The 22,268-nt window shown below is 34.8% G+C and overlaps 1 protein-coding gene across 1 annotated transcript in view; it reads left to right on the top strand.

Moving 5' to 3' along the window:
* Nucleotides 1-22,268, top strand: part of tho2 (THO complex subunit 2-like protein) — a 779,097-nt gene that overhangs the window by 8,654 nt on the left and 748,175 nt on the right. Inside the window, exons 2-3 of the mRNA XM_090391861.1 lie at nt 9,588-9,658; nt 18,754-18,845. Coding sequence (XP_090247987.1) covers nt 9,595-9,658; nt 18,754-18,845 — 156 coding nt within the window. The 5' untranslated portion in view covers nt 9,588-9,594. The remainder of the gene's footprint in view (nt 1-9,587; nt 9,659-18,753; nt 18,846-22,268) is intronic.

The following is a 22,268-nucleotide window of genomic DNA, read 5'->3' as shown; positions in this document are numbered from 1 at the left end:
GCACAAGCAAAAAAAAAAAAAAAAAAAAGGTATTTAACAAGAAAAGGACACTAATATCAAATATGATATAATATATAGTATGTCATTGAGAATAAAGAAGCACTTTATTAAAATCTTTGTATGGGATGTGGACTCTTCAAAATAGAGACAATTCAAGCATCCCACATCTGTTGGTACTGAATCCGACAGATCGCATGGGCAGAAAGACCTACAAATGAAGAGATATTAAGAAAGCCAGAAGAAAAAAAAAGAGAAATACTACATATGTTTAAAAAAATAGAAATAACATGATAGGACACTTACTAAGGCACTCAGATTGGACTACAAATTTAATTGAGGGAAATGATGGAGGGAGACCAAGATATGGAACGAAGTTACCAAATAGTCAAACTAACAGCACAAAACAGAAGACTGCTATCTATAGCCCACGCTGCCCACAAACCTATAGGTTGAGGAGAGAAGGCTGTTATTATACATATATATATATCAGGAGAAGAACCTGGAAGGTGTAATTCCTTGGTTCCAGTCATACCTACCCTTAAAAACATTCACCACATTTAGTGTTCACTGGCATCTTATTCATTCACTCACTACATGCCGTGATCTGGCATTCTTCCTGACCACATCTTATTCAGCTTATGCCCCTCCCCCCCTTTTATCTTATTTCTTCTTCTCCTGTTTTTCAAACTTTGAAGGCCACACTCCTTTAGTCTGTTTTCACATTTAAAGTTCCTCAAGTTGGATATGATTTTGGTTAGTATGGAGCTTTTTGACTGTTTCCTCATCTTTGTGGAACCTAGATGACCATAACCAAGTGGCATGTTAACCATCATATGACCTTTAGCTCGCTGTTTTTATCGCCCCATGTTCTCTAGCTTCATCAACCACTTGCAGCACATTTTCGTTTAATATGCAGTAATACTTATTCTACAGTATCTTCATCCCAAAATGCATAATCTTGCATTTAGTAACATTGAACTGACACTCATTAACATTTGCCTGTAGAATCATCTCAGTTAGCCTTCAGTGATTCTGTGTCACTCAGCACAACCTTGCATCATTTTCATTTACCATTGCTCTTCCCAGTTTGCATCATTAGCAAACTGAATATTTCCTGTCAGATAATTTCCTATACCATTAATGTACAAACTGAACAATAGAGCACCAAGTGTTGGGTCGTGTGGTATACCACTGGCCACTTTTCTTTCTCCTAGACTCATCAGCCATCCTCTAATCCAAATCTCCAGATTCATATTCATCCCCATTTGTTCTAACTTTTGTAACAGAGTTCTGTGCAGAATCCTGTCACATGCCTTTGCAGAGTCTTGCAGTATCTCAAAGTAGGCATTTTCTTTATCCAACTCCATTGTCACTATTATAAAAAGTAAGCAGATTACTAAGGCAAGACCTACCCCATCAATTTTTCTTGTTGCCCCTTATAAAGTATCACATTCATATCTATCCATTCCTTTGCTCTTTTACACAATTGTAAACAAATAAAAGTTTGTGCATAGAGGATCTTCATGACTAGGCTACTAGTATATTGAGGCTGTTGACTTCAGTTGCTTCAGTATCATTCCTAACACATTTGGATATGTAGATTGCTATGGGAATGGTCACTACCCAGAATGGTTTCAACCTTTATTGAGATCAGTGGGAACTAGACTCATGGAGATACTGAAAGTTAAATCAAGGTGCTGAAGTCATATAATTTCCATATGCCAGTAGCAAAATAGTGTATCACCATATTATTAAAATACTCTGGACAGGAGATTTTGTTTTCTGCTTGGTTCGATTGTAAATTATACTAGACCAGAAATTATCTTATTCATTTAAATCTTTACCTAAGCATAAGTGAACAAAAGTTTGCACATGATTAATTTAGGAATATAGTTTTTTTATCTATTATTTATTCTAATCAAGTGGAAAAACTTCCTACTTCTGCAGTATTTTTTCCTTAATTTCTTAACTTTTTAGATAAGTTCCAGAACGTTTTGCTACTTTTGTGATATTCATTTTCTGTATCCTCTCAAGGTTTTTGCTGATTTCCTAAAAACTTTCAGCTTGTTTTCGTCTTGGAATTTCTTTAACATTTTGAGTTTGGGTCTTTCTGAAGTTTATATTTTTCTATCCTTGCAAATAACTTCATCACAATCCTCCTTGGATATTATTTTCTTTACAGTTTGCCATTGAGCCTCTAGGACAGGGGTCGGGAACCGGCAGCTCTGGAGCTGCATGTGGCTCTTGGCTGAACAAGGTGCGGCTCTTTTAATTGAATTAGAAGATACATAATTAATACAAACAACTAAATATTGTTTTTTGATATGGCCTGTTCGTGGTGCTAGATACTATGCATCTGACGTGTGTTATGCATGAAATAGAGGAACTAGGTATAAAGATTTAGTGGTATTTACATCTGTACGATGGTTATCAAGAGGAAAAGCATTAAAACGTTTTTTTTCAGTGCTTAAAAGAAGTAATAGTTTTCTTAAACACTAAAAATTATAACATAGATCATGTGGAACTTCAAAGTAATCCAGAATGGATACAAAATTTTTGTTTTTTGCTTGATATGACAGAACATTTTAATAAGCTAAATTTGAAGTTGTAAGGGAATGACACACAGCCTTACAATTACTAGAGGAAGTCCTTACCTTTGAACAGAAACTAAGAGTGTTTTTCGAAGATGTTACTGAAGAAAAATTTATATACTGTATTTTGAAAATCTAAAACATTATAGATTGAATTTAAATCAAGAAAAGTTGATTGCAAAATATTCACTGAAATGATTACTGTAATTTTAGATTCATTTACAAGCAGATTTCAGGATTTTAAAAAACATCAGGAGATGATGAAATTTATATTACATCTGTTAAATTGCAATTTAAAATTAATAGATATTGAAGCTTTTCCTGGAATATCTATTTGCAGAACTACAGATGGAGCTTCTGGAAATTCAGAATAAAAGCATCTGGGTACAAAAACTTCAGGAAATGGTAGCACAAATTGAAGAAAACGAGGGAACTATGGAAGAAACACCACAGGAAATTATATTTAAATGTCGGAATTCTTTCCCAACTAATTATTCAAATGCCAGGCGACTTGCTTTTGGGGTTTTGACTCTTTTCAGTTCAACGTACAATTGTGAACGATTTTTCTCTTCAATGAATTACATTAAAAATAAGTATAGGAACAAATTGACTGATGAAAGTTTAAAAGCCGAATTACTATTAAAGTGCACGACATGCAATCCAGATTTAAGTAAATTGTCTGAGAAGATGCAAAATCCATCTCATTAGTGAATTTTAACAATCAATTAATTGTTTTAATTTGATTGTTAAAATTAAATTAAATGTTAATTTAATTTTAACAATCAAATTAAAACAATCAAATATCTATTAAAATACATAATGTATTTTTGTTCAGACTAATTCTTTTTGCAATATTATACTTACTTAAACATGTTCTGTGATTAAAAACTTAATGTTGTTTTATTTATTGAACATATAAAAAATTTATATGCAAACATAAAGGTGGTATTTGATATCTGGAAGTACTGAATTAAAAACAAATTTACCTAAGTTTGAACTGACTGCAACTTTGAGTCACCAGGAAAAATCGAATTGAAGTTGCGGCTCCCAAAATTTTGTTTTAATTCATTTTTTTGGTGGAATGGCTCTTTGGTTCAAAAAGGTTCCCGACCCCTGCTCTAGGATATGATGCTCGTCAAACTTTTTAATTTTTTCTTGAATAATTTTTGTATATTCCAGTCTACTCATCAGATGAGTTGCTTGTCTTTGATTCTTTTTAGAACTTTTTTGTTTTCTTTTCAGTATGATTTTTAAAATTTTTATTTATGATTTTTTTTTATCATCCCTACACAGAAGTCCCAAGACCTGTGACTTGATAGTGCTGTATGCATGCAGGCAGTTAAAATCAGAATGGAATTTATTGATGTGTTTCTTCAAGGCCTTGGAGTTGCAATAATTGGGAAAAACTGTTCCTAAGAGCAGAGGTGTAGGGAATGAAGGAAGAGAATGAGAAAATGGTTTGATAAGTTTGAAGCTTACATGTATGTGGGTTGACTAGCAGTTGCTCATGTTCATAAGTGTTTAGAGGAAAGTGGAGGAATGGTGGTGGCCAGTTCACTGGGCAGCACCCATGGATATACCTATAGAAAAGACAATGCAGCAATAGAGCATCTATGGGAAGTGAGAGGGGGAGTTATCGGTTAAGTAAATTGCTCTTCTGAATACAGTCAAGCATTCTGAGGGATATCCTAGGTGCACCACCCCAAATATGGGAACAGTGTTCCAAGGTTGGATGGATTAAGCTTTGTGAGTGTCAGGAGTTGAGCAGGAGAGAATTATGTCTCTAATGTGCTTGTGCTAGGTAGGCTAGATGTGAAAGTCAGCTGAAGAAGAAAACATTGATCAGAATATTATCAGAAGTGAAAGTGAGTGAACAGTGGAATTATCTGAGTACCACAAGGTTTTGAAAATGGGTGGTGGAAAATACTGTCATCAGCAAAGCTATGAATAGGATTGTATGTCAGAGAGAGGAGATCATTGATGTATAGAAGGAAGAGTGTAGATGAATGCACATAGCTCTAGCTATGTGCATTCATCTACATCAGTGGTTCCCAAACTTATTTGGCTTACCGCCTCTTTTTCCAAAAAAAATTTATTCAGCACTCCCCTGGAAACTATTTTCTAAGACCTGACCAGCTCTACCTGATACATATAAAAGAAAATCATATGAAAATTGGATCAGCACTTCTCGAGTTTTAAGCGAACAAACAGACAGATAGATACAGAAACAAATTTGCTTTTATTATGCATCTAGTAGAGATTTTTGAAGTTTGCAAATAAAACACCTTGGAATTAAAATTTTAAAACTATATATTGAAATCAATATATAGTTTTAAAAATTTCAACAAAAGAAATATAAATTGCACGTAAACATAGGACAAGTTGGAGCTGAAAATTTAATAATACTATTAAAATTAAGAAAACAAACATAAATTGCATCTAACATATGTAAAAATCACACATAAAATAGTAAATAATGATCAGTAATATCAAAAACAATCCTAATGAGAAGGGTGAGCCTGATGTGCTGCTACCAATTTATTAATAATTGGGTCTATATTCGTCAGCAGCATTCTTAAATTACCACAATCAGCTATTTGCAGTTGGTTTCTTTTTTTAGTTAAAAGATTTGTGACCACTGAAACCCATGCTCCACTAAATATGATGATAGAAATGCTATTAAAAACTTTTTTGCTACACCCCCACAATCCAGGATAAAGTATGGGCATCTGTTTTTGCATCCAGAACTGTTGGTACCTATATCTATTTTTGAATTTTAATTTCAATTCCTCATTTATTGTTACTTCTATCAGTTCTTCTTGTAATTGTAAAGATTTTTCTGTGTTTGTATTTGAAAATAGGTCCAAAACCAATCACATATTTTTATTCCAAGAGTATCTTTAAATCATTGGTTGAAATCACGATGGAAAGCCTCCGAGTGCTGACAATAGCTGAGCATGTCTTCATCAGATTTTTCCACTGTAGATAGATTTGGAAACTGGCTGAATTCTCCTCATCCTAAGTTTCATTTGTACAGGACAAGTTTTGACACACACATGCAGAAATAACAGCTTTTGTTTTTATTCAGTTCAGCTCATCTCCTTGGAGCTGTAGATTTGTTTCATTACATTTGTTAAACAAGTCGGTCAAATAAGCTATGTCACTTGAAATGAATCAAGTTGGCTTGTAAAGAATCATCTCTGTTTTCTAAAAACTGTAGCACTTCAATCATCCCAAAGAGCAGTGCGTTTTTAATTTCCTCTCATCGTTCATTCTACATATATGGCCAAATAGACATAGTTTCCTTTTGATTATTTTCTAAATCAGGTTTTCTTTTGGTTGTATTTGTCTATTTGTCTATAGATTTCCTTATTGTTCACTTTCTGGATCCAGCTTATTATTATTCGTGCACCTCCAAGGAGTCCGAAGACCCATCGCGGGAGGACATCCACTGTACAACTCCCCATCTCCACTACTACACAGAACCTCTACTACCAATCACCTACATCAATGCCATCTACTGCCCACAACCACCACGACCACCACCCCTTGTATTTTTTGTCTGTAAATTGCATGTTCTGAAGGGCCGCTTTGCAGGATGAAAAACCTGAGTTTCCAGGAGAAAAAACTCTGCTACATCCGTTGAGATCGGCTAACTCACCTTCGATTGAAAAATTCCATATAAAGATTCCTCCCATCATGACGAGAATCGAACTTAGTCCTTTTCTAATCGAAGGGCGCAACGTACCATCATTCTTCCAGTTTCGCTACAGAGGTGTTATTCTCAAGATCTTTCTATAGCACTTCCTCTTGAATGCTAATATCCTGCTTTCAGATTCTCTAAGGAGTACCCAGGCCCCACATTCATAGAGCACGCTGCTGAAGTTACAGGTTTTCGCAATATGCAGTTTAGTGTGTATCTTTATAGCTCGGCTCTTCCATATTTTGTCCATGTCTTTTAAGATAGCTGTTGCTCTGGCTGTTCTAATTTTTATCTCTTTTTTTGGGTCCAAATCATGCATCATGTGGCAACCAAGATATGTGAAGTGTTCCACATTTTCCAGTTGAAATTCTTCTATGGTAACTTTGTTCAGTAAGTCCTGTTGTCTGAATATCATTATTTTAGTATTTTCAAAATTGACATTTAGTCCATATCTTTTTCCTTGCACAGTCCGTTCCAGCCTTGGTGCATTTTCTTCAATCAGGATGATGCCATCTGCAAAGCAGAGGTAGTGTATTCTCAGGCCATTTATTGAAATGCCTCCATCTTCTTTTTTAATATTATCTATGTGTGATGAAGATGATTGGTAATATTGGTGATATACCAGTCACACTTGTTATCCAGACTGTTGCTTGTGCTTGGCTATTTATATCTTTCAACAGGTAGATCAGTTTATTGTCCACACCGTAGGATTCCATGCTATATTTTGGTCAACATTATCAAATGCTTTTTGGAAGTCCACGAAACAGCAGTATGTCTTTGTTCTTTCTTTGAGCTTTCGTTGTTATTAGTCTTAGTGTGAGTATTTGTTGCACTGTTTTTCAGTTTTTTCAAAATTCAGCTTGCTCATCAGGAAGACTTGCTTCCATATGACCCTTCAGCACTTTACCAAGATGACTCATTAGTGCAATAGTTTTGTAATTGCTGCATTCTGAAGTACTGCCTTTCTTATGAAGAACAACACGACTGATTTTTTTTGTCCCACTCTTCGGGGGGGGGGGGTGGACTTCAAATTCCCCCCATATTTTAGCATCTTGCCTATTATGCTGTCATTTCCAGGATTCTTGTTGTTCTCGAGATGTTTTATAGCCTTACTCACCGCCTCTTCCAAGATGTCATTTTCAAAGATCTCTGATGGTGGAGAGATTGCTTTTAGTTCTTTGATTACTTCTGTTGTATTATTATTTAGTTGATTTTTATATAGTTCGCTGCAATATTTTGTCCATCTGTGTATGATTTCGGTCTTGTCCATCAATACTTTATCATCTTCATCTTTGACAGCTACTGATCTTGTTTGCCACTTCCTATTGACAGTTCTTATAAGTTTATATATCTCGCTAGTTTTGTGTTCTCCATAGTACTGTTCAATGTCTTTGCATTGGTCCTCCAGCCATTTGGCTTTGTCAGATCTTGATGCTTTCCGACTTCATTGCATTTTTGACGGTATAACTCATCTGCTGCCCTTTGAATTATCTCTTAAGTTTCAGTTCTCTTTTCTCTTGTATCAATTTAAGTTTCCTGAGTTATCCATTTCTTGTTGATCTCTCTTTCAGGAATTACTTCTTTTACTGCTTTTTTTTTAGTGCTGTAGTCAGTTGTTCTACTCTTGCATTTATATTTTGTTTTTCACTTGTGGTCTTAAGCTTAGTTTCCAGTATGTCCTGATAAACTGTTTTTAGCCTGTCTTCATTTAGTCTTGAGATGTCACTAGCGTTTTGAAAACTTTCCTTTTTACTTCTGTTTCAGTTTTAGTCTTATATTTGCAATCACTAAGCTGTGGTCCGAATCAATATCAGCTCCTTGGAATGATCTGCACTGTTGAACTGATGGTCTCTATTTCTAGTCTATTAATATCAGGTCGATCATATTCCTATGCCTGCCATCGAAGGAGCACCATGTCCATTTATGACAATCTTTTTGTTGGAATTTGGTATTGCAAATCATCAGGTTGTTATCAGTGGCAAATTTCAGAAGCATCTCTCCACGTTCATTTCTTTCTCCATATCGAAATTTTCCCATAACCTTTTCCCATCCTGTGTTATTTCTGTCAATCTTTGCATTCCAATTCTCCTCCAAAGTATATCCTGCTTCAGCACCTCATCAATTTCTAGTTGTAGATCTCTGTAAAATGTCTCATGTCTTCATCTTCAGTGGGTGCATGTACTTGAATGGTCGTGATATTAAATGGTTGGGCACAATCTTGCAACCATTATCCTTCCACTAACTGGCTTGTATCCTATCATTGCCTGACAGACTTTGTTACTTAGCAGGAAACCTATGCCTGCTTCATGCTTACTTTCATTTCCTGACCAGAGAACTCTTCCACCATTTGTTTCTCCTGACAGTGTCCATCTCATTTCTGAAATACCCAAGATGTTGCATCTGTATTTCTTCTTGAAGCAACTGCAATTTTCCAGTTGCCCACAGTGTATGGACATTCCATGTACCTATTGATATTCCATCCTTTACAGGCTCGAGTTTGATTTTTTGTCTTTGTTTTCAGTAGCTGATTTTTCGATCCAACCCTGATTTGCTCGATTGGGAGCGTGGACCTTGTTTGACCGGGCGGCGTCCGAGCTGGCATGAGCCTTTTCTCTTGTTCTTTGGCATGAGATTTCAATAGTTTTTTTTTTATTTTTTTATTATTTTTTTTTAAATTTTATTTTTACTGTCAGCACATTGACACTTATCTGACAAACCCTCAGTCTTCCTTGAAGAGCTGAGAAGAGATGTAACAAGAAACATATAGGTTATGTTTAGGCTTAGGGTAGCCTAAGTTTGCCTTGACGCAGTACCATCATTGGACGTTTGTGGTATTTTATAGAGTTACTAGAGTTGTCCACTAACCCACCACTTCCTATTAGTATTGCTGCTGCTTGTCTGGGACTGCTTATTGGCTATTCGCAGCTAGCCACCATCTCTGGTGGCCATTCCCTGATCCGCATGACCTGGGGACCTATCCGATGGCATGCAGCTTTTCCTCTGGGGGAAAGACCCCAGACCAGATATTTATATATACACAGTGTTTTCTTTTACATGGTTCAAAAACACCACAATAATCCTTTATTATTTCTTCTTTGTAATTTTTTTTTTTATTTAATTTATTTTTTTAAGTAATACTGTATTTTGAAAATTGCTTCTTTTGAGCATTCTGGTTTTTAATTTAGGATTTGCACCTGCATGATAAACTATGGTAAAGTAATTAGTATATTTATCATGCATGTTAAAAAATTATGCATTTAATTTGCTTATAGGACAAAAATTTTACTTTACAGTGTTAAAATGTGCCGCAATTTGATTCAGACTGGACAGAATACTAGTGCTGTTCACCGGAGTTCTACCAAGGGTAAGAATTGCTTTTATGTTATACCACTTTCGTTGCATATCCATTTGTAAGCTTGCTCTTAAATCATAGTTTAACCTGTTAACGATTTTTTAAAAGAATAAACAGGAACTGCTTTGGATCTTTAATCTTGAGAGACACTTGTGACATTATGATTAGGAATTGTAGACACGTTAACACAAGATATTTTAATATTTGCCAAATATTTCAGTCTGAAACTAACAGACTATCTTTAGTGGCTACATAGGAACAGTCTTTAACAAGGTGGAATACCAACAATTGATCATTCAAAAGTAGAACGAGCTGCGCGATGTTATATTGCTAAGCATTAAAGAGAGGAAAAATTTCATCAGAGTGATGATTAAATTATAGGTATTAATTCACAATTTCATATAATTATTTTAATTTATAAATAACATTAGACTAATGTAAGAATTAAAGTCTCAATTAAAAAAAAAAATTTAATGTGTTATCCTGATTTAATTTTCTCATATTTTTGATAAGGATATACAGTCATTTTGATTTAAGTTAGGGCACTGAAGTAAGGCCTCAGCACTCTCTTTGAATAGGCGTTCAAATTTATAGCAACATCTGTGTAGAAGGCGAGTCTTGGACCAGAGGATGTTGTGGCTTGTCTCTCTCTATCCCGTGCTGAGCCAATCCAGATTTGTTGTGCAGAATGTATGATTGATGTTCTTGAATTCTTTTTCTATAGAGCGTCCTGTTTGTCCAAAGTAGGACAGATTGCAGTTTCAAGGAACTTGATACACACCAGGCAGAGACATAGTGTGTGGACATTCCATGTACCTATTGATATTCCATCCCTTACAGCAGTGATTCTTAACCTTTTCAAAGTCACAGAACACTTTTGATTATAAGAAAAATTTGGGGAACACCAAAAGCATTAGGGTCATAAAACTAACAATAAAAATATGCATGGACTTGCCTTTTATAAAAATGGAACTTATTTGAATGTGATACTTGAGATTGTCAGCTTTCAGCAATATCAGGTCTAATATATGATATAGTTGATCCAAAATTCCTCAAGAGTTATTTCAGAGAATTTCATTTTTAGAGTACGATCCATTGACAAGGTAACTAATTTTTCTTCTTCTTGTAATGAAAATTCACAACTCGATGTATTAACTGTGCCAAATGAATTTCATATCCAGTCATAATTGTGTGTATTTAAGGAAGGAAAGTAACTTGAAATCTTTTCTTCCAATATTGTTAATTGTTCTGTTATAACGGAAATAATTCCCTTGACATTTTTTATTCAGAGTAGCCATTTAATACTCAGAACTGTGTCATCTGACATCTTTTACCGGCAGAATACAAGCGTTCTGGGTAACACCGATTAAGAACCACTGCTTTGCAGGCTTGAGTTTGATTTTTTTTGTCAACTATGTCTGCCAGGTGTGTATCAAGTTCCTTGTAACTGCAATCTGTCCTGCTTTGGACAAACATGACGCTCTATAGAAAAAAAGAATTCAAGAATACGGGATAGAGACAAGCCACAACATCCTCTGGTCCAAGACTCGCCTTCTACACAGATGTCGCTATAAATTTGAACGTCTATTTAAAGAGAGTGCTGTAGCTTTACTTCAACACCCTAACTTGAATCAAAATGACTGTATATCCTTATCAAAAATATGGGAAAGTTTAATCAGGATAACACATTAAATTTTTTTTTTTTTTCATTGAGACTTTAATTCCTACATTAGTCTAATGTTATTTATAAATTAAGATTATTATATGAAATTGTGAATTAATACCTATAATTTAATCACTCTGATGAAATTTTTCCTCTCTTTAATGCTTAGCAATATAACATCACGTAGCTCGTTCTACTTTTGAACGATCAATTGTTGGTATTCCACCTTGTTAAAAACTATTCCTATGTAGCCACTAAAGATAGTCTGTTAGTTTCAGACTGAAATATTTGGCAAATATTAAAATATTCTTGTGTTAATGTATCTATAATTCCTAACTGCTTTGGATCATCTCCTACACATGGGATGTTTAAATAATTTTTATTCATCGGATTTAGTATTTCCTATCTTTGGTTTCAGATGAAAAGATTTATGTTAAAAGCACACAGCAGATATTAAAATTGATAACATTCTGGATATCTGCTGGTGCTTTTGAATTGGTCTCATCTATTGTTGAATAAAGAGAGAGAGAATTAAGTATCAATTTGATCTTAAAATGAATGTCTTCCAGATTTTTGGTAAATGGATATAGACATACTTGTTGAAGTTTAAGGAATGTTTTAAAGCTACTGCTGATTCAAAAGCAGTCTCTCTGACTTATGAGTTCTGTGTAGCAATATTTTTTTTTCATTTGATCCTGTGTGAAGGCGTATCCAAGGCATGGTCGGCTAGTCCTGACTTGTCATAATGATGGTGCCTAATGTATTTTTTATGTTCTTCGAGATGTTAGCAGTTCTTCTTGTCCATCCATAGTAAGCCAGGTCACAAATACAGGACACTTCATGCACTCCTGGATGTGATAATGGAGACAGTTTGTCCTTAAGTGAATGGATGAGAGTTGCGAATGTGATATATGGTTTAAATGTGGTTAGTAGTAGATATTTATTAAGCACTCTGGTTATCTTTTCTAATGTGCCATTAACTATCAATACTCTACTCAGCTAGCTGCGTAAAGAAATGCAGTAAAGTTGCATTTCTTGCTGATTTATTTCAATCTTTAAATACACTTAATAAAAGTATTCAGGGAGACTGTGAAAACATTCTTACTTCTTATGTTAATTGAAAAATTAACGCATTCCAGGAAAAAATAATGCTTTGGGAAGAAAGAATCAGAAAAGAAAATGCAGTAAATATGTTTGAACTAATGAAAAAGTGCACACTGAATGAAAATCTAATAGATCTAATTTTACAAACCTTAAGATTACTAGATACAAATATTGAAAAATATTTTCCCTCACGACATATCATCCTTCGTTTGGATAAGAGATCCGTTTGTCTTAAGCATGTGTAAATTGGGAAATTTAAAGATTACAGAAGAGGGCGAATTAACAGATTACTTCATTTTGGTTATCTCTAAGAAGTGAATTTCCAAATTTACCAAAAAAAGCAATAGAAGTACTTCTTCCATTCTCCACATCATATCTGTGCAATTCAAGCTTTTCCGCAATGAATATTATTAAGAACAAATAGATCATGGCTGTAAGCCTTGGATGATGATTTAAGAGTATACCTATCTAAAATTCGACCTCGCACAAAAGATATTCTGAAACAACATCAAGCTTGGATATCTCATTAAAATTAACTGCAAGTATGCATATTATTTGATACATTTAATATTCATTTGAAAAAATCAATAAAAATTTAAAAAATTAATTTTGAGTATTGTTTTTCTTACTCAAAATGTCAAAAATAGTTGCAATTTTTTTGGAGCAAAAAGGATAAGTAATTACTATTATCATCAAAAAAATTAAAAGAATATATTTTTAGTGTGCTGCAGAATTTTAATAATTAGTCTAGGTGTGCCATATTATAATAAAGGTTGAAAATCACTGATCTAGAGGATAACAAAGAGAATAACAGGATAACAAAATCTGAAAACAAACCCCAACTCAACATCACCAGAGTTAAAGATCGGTACTATCAACGTAAGCAGCCTGAATGGCAAAGAAATGGAACCAGCTGAGGAATTAGATAAGTACCAGATCGACATAATAGGGGTGACTGAAAAAAAAAATCCAAAACTGGTGAGATCTTTCTGAGCAATAAATACAAAATGTTATATTCAGGCAATGACAATCAAGGAAAAGAAGGAGTAGCCATAGTATTCAACACAAAATATGAGGCTAATCTTCTTGAATGGCAGTCAGTCTCAAGTAGAGTAATGTAGGCAAATATGAGAATGGGGAACTGAACAATGAGACTTATTTGTGCCTATGGTCCCACAGAAGGTTCTACTAAGGTAGAAGTGGAGGAATTTTTTGAGGCTTTAGAAAACGCAACTGACACAATGAAAAAGGAAAAGTTGGTCCTTGTTGGGGATCTAAATAGCAGAGTAGGAAATGATTGTGAGACATACAAAAATATTTTGGGAAAATTTGGAGAAAAGAGCAAAGCTAATAATAATGGCAAATATCTGTTGGATTTCTGCTCAGGACATGGACCGGTTATTACTAACACCATGTTCCAACATAAAAATGTGCACAAATTCACATGGAGAGAAGAGGCAAGGAATAAGAAAAGTCTCATTGACTATGTTATTGTTGATAGTGATGTTTTCTCCCTGGTGCAGGACACCAGAGTGTACAGAGGATTTGAAATTGGAAGTGATCACTATTTAGTCTTGAGCAGGATAAAATTGAATTTCATATCGAAAAGAATGACATGTAAGAAAGTTATAAAGCAAATAAAAGTTGAGCAGCTCTCAGATTTGAACTGTAGACTAAAATACACAAAGATTATTGAAGAAAAAATGAAAGAGTTTGAGAACAGGAATCAAACCTTGGAGATTCAGTGGCAAACTCTGAAGAAAACATTGATTGATTCAGCCAGAGAGGCATGTGGTGAAGTTATCTGCAAGGATAAAAAAAATCAGAACTCCCTGGTGGACACAGGAAGTTAAAGAGGCAGTGAAGGAAAAGAAGAAAGGTTATCAAAAGTTTCTGTCAAATAAGTCAGCTTGTGCTCTTAGAGAATATAGAGACAAATGCAAGAATCCTAAACACCATGTAAAACTAGCTAAACAAAAGTCATGGGAGGACTTTGGCAAGAATATAGAAAATAAATATCAAGAAGGTGGCAAAGTATTTTGGAGGTTGTTGAAGAAGCTTAAGAATGGAGGAAAGAGAGTGGTGTAAAAGGAGTTAGAGATGATAAAGGTGACATGAAAATGGGAGAAAAAGATATCCTTGAAGTATGGAGTAATTTCTTTGAAAAACTGCTAAATGAAACAAGCAGTGATGAAAGCACAGTGGTAAAAAACACTGACCAGGCATGCAGTCAGGAATACATATCCATACTTGAAGTAGAAAAAAGCCATCAATGGCTTGAAATGTGGAAAGGCAGCAGGAGTAGATGATAAATGACCAGAAATGAAGTATGGTGGTATAAGAGTCTTACGGTGGCTGCACTGCATAGTTCAGAAAACCTGTACAGAGGGATGACTTCCCAATGATTAGAGTAGAGCTCTCATAGTCCCAATATATAAAAAGGGAAATAAAACTGAATGTGAGAATTACAGAGGTATTTCCCTACTGAGTGTTTCTGGCAAGATCAATGCAGGTATACTTGAGAAACGGTTGAGAAGAATTGTGGAAGAAAAGCTTGGTGAAGAACAAGCTGGATTCAGGCCAAATAGAGGCTGTCAGGATCAGATCTTCACTTTACGACAAATAGTTGAGAAAGCATGGGAAATAACAAAGATCTGTATTTAAGTTTTGTCGATTTGGAAAAGGCATATGACAAGGTGCCAAGAGAGAAGCTATTCAACACGCTGCAGTTATATGGTGTCAATGGGGCATTATATCAAGCAATACTTAGTCTTTATTTGAGTTGTAAGTCAGCAGTTAGAATTGAAGGAAGTACAGGAAGATGGTTTAATGTTAAATCTGGTGTGAGACAAGGATGTACATTATCCCCTCTGTTATTCATTATCTATATGGATCACATTATGAAGGAAAGTAGTATTAAACATGATATCAAAATTCGAGATGTTAATGTCAGCTCTTTGCTTTATGTGGATGATGTTATACTTCTAAATAAATCCGCTACAAGTTTGCAAGATTCTCTGACTAAATTGAATAGCTGTTGTAATAGATATGGTATGAAGGTCAGCAGTACAAAGACAATGAAAATAGGCAGAATCATTGAGAATGTCAACTGTGTTGTGAATGGAGAACCTGTGGAACAAGTAAAACATTTCAGCTACTTAGGCACGATTTTTACTGAAGATGGTAAATTAAATATAGAAAAGACAACAGAATCAGCAAAGCTGGTATGGTGGGAAGTCAATTGAATAAATTCATATGGAATAAGAGAGAAATTAGTCGGAACACTAAATTAGCTTGTATACACGACAGTGTTCAAACCAGTTTTAACTTATGGATCTGAGAGCTGGGTTAGAAGCAAAACACTTGACCAAAGACTAGAGACCGCAGATATGAGAGTCCTGAGAAAGATTATAGGCGTGAACAGATTTCATCAATGGCAATATCATATTAAAAATGAGGATATTAGGAAAGAACTTGACATTGTCTGCATTCAGGAATGCGTTAGCAGAGCTAATCTCAGGTGGTATGGTCACCTAAACAGAATGGGCGAGGAAAGATTAGCAAAACAAGTGTTCTCTGCCAGGTTGGCAGGAAAACGACCCATAGGAAGACCAAGATATAGGTGGATTGATGCGGTATAAAGTGCCTTAGATGATAGAAATATATGATCTGATAATGTTGGAGTCTTGACAAGTAACAGACTGATTTGGAGGAAAATTGTAGATAGGAAGTTAGTAATGATGTAATTTTTGTCATGTAGTACTATCATATCCTGTACACCCCTTGAGGATACATGGCAGGAATTTGATGATGATGATGATCTAGAGGAAGAAATATTAGATTGTATACCTAAGTGAAAAAGGATTAATCAGGTAGGAGTTAGATGAATGAGTAATATCATTAATCATAAGCTACAGAAGAAGAAAATGTTGTGGAGGGTAAATAAGGAGAAAGGTGACCAGCAAACTCATGAACAGTACAAAACTCAGGCAAGAAAGGTGATTAGCATGGTAAGGAAGACAAAATCAGATTATGAGAAGACATATTGCTAAGGTTGCTAAAGTAGCTCATAAGATTACTTGGCTATTGAAGAACACACTAACAAGTAGAGATAAGGAAGTTGTTATTTTGCTTTATAAGGCCTTAATGCATTCACATCTGGATTACTGTGTTCAGATCTGCCTCCTGGGTTTCTTGGGAATAATGAAGCAGTGCAGAAGATTCAGAGGCGAGCAACCAAGATGGTGAATGGTCTGTGGAATGTTGCATATGAGGATAGATTGAGAGTGTGTGGACTGTAGGTTTGTTGTTAGGAGAAAGAGTGGGGATATGATAGAAACATTTAAGTTGCTTAAAGGGTTTTATAGGATTGAAGCAGGAGAAATGTTTCAGCACTTGGCTAGAGGGGCTTGAACAAGAGTTGAATAAAGTATGTGGTTAGCAGTGATGTGAGGACTATATTTTTTGCTTGGAGTGTGGTGAATGAATAGAATGTGTTGTCAGAGTCAGTTTGAGTATTTTGTCTGTTAATAGGTTCAAGGAGAGGTATGATAGATTGTGTGGATAGTTTGGGTTTCCTGCAATGAGTCTTCAGACTCCATGGAGGTGACCGTACAATAATAATAACAATTATGTGTTGATTATCGTTGATGTTTAGTGGGGAAAATGTCTAAAGCTAATAATTAACTAAAAGTTGTATCTTGGCCTGCATTGTCATTAAATCAGCTTTTGGTGTGAGATAGAACCCAACAGGACTAAATGTGTAATTGTTTGATGCTGTAATCTGGGGTGTGTGTGGGGGGTATACCAGAGAATGTAGATGACATGCACTTGCAGATTAGCATGATGAGTAGAGGTCAATTAATTATTATAGGGGATTTCAATTATGGGGACATAGATTGAGAAGAGGAATGGGGGCAGGGGAGGAAATGGAATTTATACACATTGAGAGATAATTACCCGAGTTAGCACATAAGGGAGGGAACATGAGGTTTGAGACTGCTGGATCTAATCATAGCATTAGAGAACTTAACAGTAACTCATCTCACTACACTGTTCCCCCCCCCCCCCTCACTTTTGGGAAATGATCATGTAGTCTTGACCCGGTAGATTGCCAGACATGCAGAATTTTTTGTTAAGAATCAGTTTTATTCGTTCTTTAGAAACTTGTATCATAATTTTATGAATTATTTACATGTAAACACAAGTGAAAGGTATGAACTCTAAGGTATCTTTGAGTGGGACATTCGTGAATAGAGAGGAGACATCAAAACTGACCATTATTTCCATAATTTCCTGAAATAATTTAATAGTCGTGTTATCAATGTATAAGCTTATCTACAAGAAGGAAGGTAAAGGTAATAATTTATTATTATTATTATGCAACACCTCCAGGGAGTCCAAAGACTCATCAAGGGAGGAAAGCTACTCTTCAACCTTGTCTCCCCCAACTACAACGAACCGCAACTACTATCATCATCTACGGCATCGCCATCTACCGCCCATCACCACCAGTCGTATTTTCACAGACAATCACAAACATGCATGCCCACAGTGCAATTTGAACCCTCAGCCTTTTGGCTGGAGAGCAAATACGCTGACCACTCAGCCAAACAGGCCGGCATAAATAAACACCTGATAAAGTTCCTCACATCATAGACGGGAATAGAACCCTGATCTTTCTGACCAAGAGTCTTTATCTATACCGACTGAGCTACAGAGGCTTTAAGGCTTTATATTTATAAGGCTATATATTTTGGTCAGAAAATTACAAACCATCATCAGTGGCAAAAAACAGTTGTTACAAGGTAGAATGCAAACAATGGATTTATTTGAAATAGAATGAGCTGTGAGATGTTATATTTCCAGTAATGTTATGTTTTTTTTTGTTTTTTTTATACTGTTATTATTATTATTTTTTTATATACGGTTGTGATTAATTTTTTCCTCAAGTTAGAACATAATGTTACTGGAAATATAACATCATGGCTCATTCTATTTCAGATAAATCCATTGTTTGCATTCTACTTTGTATCAACTGTTTTTTGCCACTGAAGATGGTTTGTAATTTTCAGACTGAAATGTATGGCCTTATAATACGTTATTACCTTAGCCTTGTGTTTACATGTAAATAATTCATATAGCTTTATTCACTTTTACCAAGCACCCTGCTACAAGCAGATTGAGGGCATAGCCACCCCCTTCCTCAATAATTCCTCAAATCTTTTTGTGGTGCATTTCGAAAATACTGCCCGTTCCATCTCTCTCTCACAATATGGCTATGTTACATAAAAAAGTGTTTCATGTTTATATTCCTTAAATTTTTTTCCTTCCACTTTAGATCTAAAGAACATTCTTTATGATGTTTGCTGTAATGTTGTACAAGGAACAGTTCGTCCAGAATCGGCAGTCATGACTTTTGTGGATATTGTGGTAAGATAAGTGAAATTCATATCTCATTTATAACCAAAGAAGTTTGACTTCTTATAATTTTTTTTCCCTTCTGTATATAGAATATGTATATAAGCATGGAATCAATAGAAATGTTAACATAATCATTCCAAATAATAGAATGAATAATTTAGAAAGTAATGATTGCTTAGATTACTCTGATTGTTATTGTAGTGAAATTTATTTTTCCTTTAATGTTGTTTTATGACATAAGTGCCTTATGCAATTCTAACCATGTAATGAGAAAGACTTCATTAACCTTTAAGCTGCAAGAAACTGTCAGAAATGCAGTGCTTATCAGCCTAAAATTAATCCAGTTTTTAATTATATTAATCATATTACAAACTATAGAAATTCTACTGGAATGCACTTAGCACTCAAACTGTGATTAAGCTGATAAAACTTGTGTTTTGCCATGACACTATAAGAAAACAGTCTGCATAAGCAAACACCTGTTTTGCCCATTGTCAGAATTAAGTCAAATAGCATTTTCAAAGAATTATTCCACAATTTATAACTTTTCTGCTGCCAGATTGCCCGATTTTATGTGTATCTTGAGTTTTTATCTCAGTTCCATTTGAAAATTTTTTTTTAAAAAAAAGTTGAATAGACACTTATAAATGTATAATACTATTAGAAGTTTTTTCACCTGGTTATATTATAAATTAAAGATACCAAGAAATTATATACTTGGTTTAATCATTTATCCAAGTGTAAGCAAACAAAGTTTATAGCTGAAGTATTTTTAGGACTAGGGCAACTCGTATAAGGAAGCTAGTATAACTAAGTGTAAAAACTTCTAACATCTTTCTCTAATCCAGAGTAATTTAATAATAAGGTGTGACACCTTTTGGCAACTCGTATATGAAAATATGACTTCTGCATTACTTCAACCTTAGTATCACGTCTGGATCTGACTCCCACTGAAGAGACTTCAATAAAGGTTGAAACCGGTCTGGATAGTGATCCTTCCCAAAATGAATAGCATTATACATGTCCGCAACGAGATGCGCTTTGCATTATGGGATACTAAGGCAAGTGATGCGAAGTCTTAGCTTCCTTACATGAGTTGCCCTAGTACTGAAAATACTTCTGGGACAAACTTTGTTTGCTTATACTTGGATTATGGATTAAAACAAGTATATAATTTCTTGGTATCTTTAATTTATGTATAATACTGTATATAGACAATTATGCTATATGTGAACTGTGGTCCTGTAAATATTATTTATAACCATAAGCTAGCTAGTAGTTTTTATTTTTTCTTTGTTAAATGTGTGTGTTTATGCATGCACACACATAGTAATCTACTGCTTGTGTAGATTACTATGTGTAATCTACACCAGCAGTAGATTGTCAGACAGACCTCCAAAATGGCAATCCTTAGTCAACTGATCCATGAAATTGCACACTCCCATGATATATTAGTGCTTGTGCAGTCAGCCGAATTTAATTGTGTTTTTTCTCTTATATCATTCTTTTTATATATATGTAGGAGTATGCTAAACTGCAAATCTAACATTAAATGAATAATATAATGGAAAAAACTATATCATTGTCAGTGAAAAAAAAAGCATGTCCCCTAAAACAAATTCAACAATTTTTCTTTAGAACGGCATTCTAATGTAATCCTGATTTATATATAGATATTCTCTTGTTTGTGTCAACTTAGCTATGGCGATATTGAGGTTTATTCTTCCTTTTGTCTTACCATTTTATATTGCACACTGTTGTTTTTATTTTTATTTGGCTAAGGAATATTGATGTTTATTCTGACTTTCTAAAGCAAAGATTAGAAGCATCTATATGTACTGTCTGTTTTTGCTATTTTGCACTATGCTAAGTGAAGAAATTTCATAGCGTGCACACTTTGCTTGCTGTATGTAATTATGTTACCAAAAGTTTAATTTCCTTTTAACTGTCTATGGGAAATTTGTATATACAATTACTTTGCCAATCTGTAAGTTGTATATTTTTAGAGTGCTTTGAAATGAAACATTTTTCAAGATATGGTTAACTCCTCATTAGGTGCCTCAAGTAAGCACACATGTCGCAAAGCGATTAACTTTTGGTTTTGGAATCATTCTGCTAGAATGTACACGACAGACACTAAGTGACTAATGTTAATCAATGTTTCTCATCCGGGAATCTGTGAGATGTCACCAGGGGTTCCACAAGAGATTGCGATTGAAAAAAAAATAAACAGTGTATAAATAACATAATAGGGCAAACTAGAATATAGCATGCTCTCGGGGAAAGTTTTCCAACCCCTTACAAACTTTCTGATTTTATTGGGAATCAATAGCAGATGTTTCCATGGCTCACCTGTGATGTTTCTATGTCAATTTGTGTCTATTATTGTCATGAAATCAATCATTTTTAAAGTAAGCATTTGACGTAATTTCCTAAGAATCAGAGAGGTATTCCTCTCTGAAATTAATAAGGATAGAAAAAGGAATGCATGATTTTCCTTTTCATAATGTTAAAAAAAAACAAACAAACAAACAGAGAAATAACATGACAGGGCATCTTTTAAGACTATCAGACTGGACTACAAATTTGATTGAGGGAAGACCTAGTAAAAGGAGACCAAGAACCCAATACATGAGTGACATCAAAAATAGACAGTTACAGGGCTGGTAAGTATGACAAGCTTAGGAGATTGCTTAGATCAGTGCCATGACATGTGAAACTGCAAGGGGAAGTGGTAAAGGATTGTTTGAGGGAAGTAATGGCAGACTGTATACTTAGTCAGGAGAGTAAGTTAAGTGGGAGTTAAATGGATGAATATCATCATTAAGCTGAAGCTACAAAATAAGAAAACCTTGTGGAGGGAATTCAAGCAGAAAAGTGACATGAGTAGTACAAAGCACAGGCCAGAAGGGTAATGAATGCGGTAATAAAGGCAAAAGCACAGTATGAAAGGAAATTATCAGTGCAGGCTAAAGATAATCCCAAACAGTTCTTTTGATATACTGCAAGTAAAAGGAAGAATGTTTATGGCAGAATGATTTTAATGAATGCCAATGGTAGGGAGGTAACCAAATCAGTTGAAATAGTAAAATTACTAAGTGAACACTGCAAGAGTATATTATCCAGGTGAAGATAGTGCAGTAACGGGAGAGGCAAAGACTTATATGGGAACTGAGGTAAATGAAATGAAGGTGCATAGCAGAACCTTGATGTGAAATGAGCTATGGGATTAGATGGTTTACCAGCTCGAGTGTTATGTGAAGGTGCTAGGGAATTGTTGGTGCCTTTGACCACATTGTTTAATGTAAGTCTCAGCTCTGGGTTAGTCCCAAGGGAGTGGAAAGAGTGGAAAATAGTTCCATTGCATAGAAGAGGCTCCAAGACTGATGCAGCAAATTACCGACTGATATCAGGAGCCATTGTCAAGGTACT

This window comes from Typopeltis vanoorti, chromosome 4 (genome assembly GCF_054136105.1).
Source record: "Typopeltis vanoorti isolate ZY-2024b chromosome 4, IOZ_Tvanoo_1.0, whole genome shotgun sequence".
Lineage (NCBI taxonomy): Eukaryota > Metazoa > Arthropoda > Arachnida > Uropygi > Thelyphonidae > Typopeltis > Typopeltis vanoorti.
Note: the sequence above shows the minus strand (reverse complement) of the source record. Positions and strands in the feature narration are given on the sequence as shown.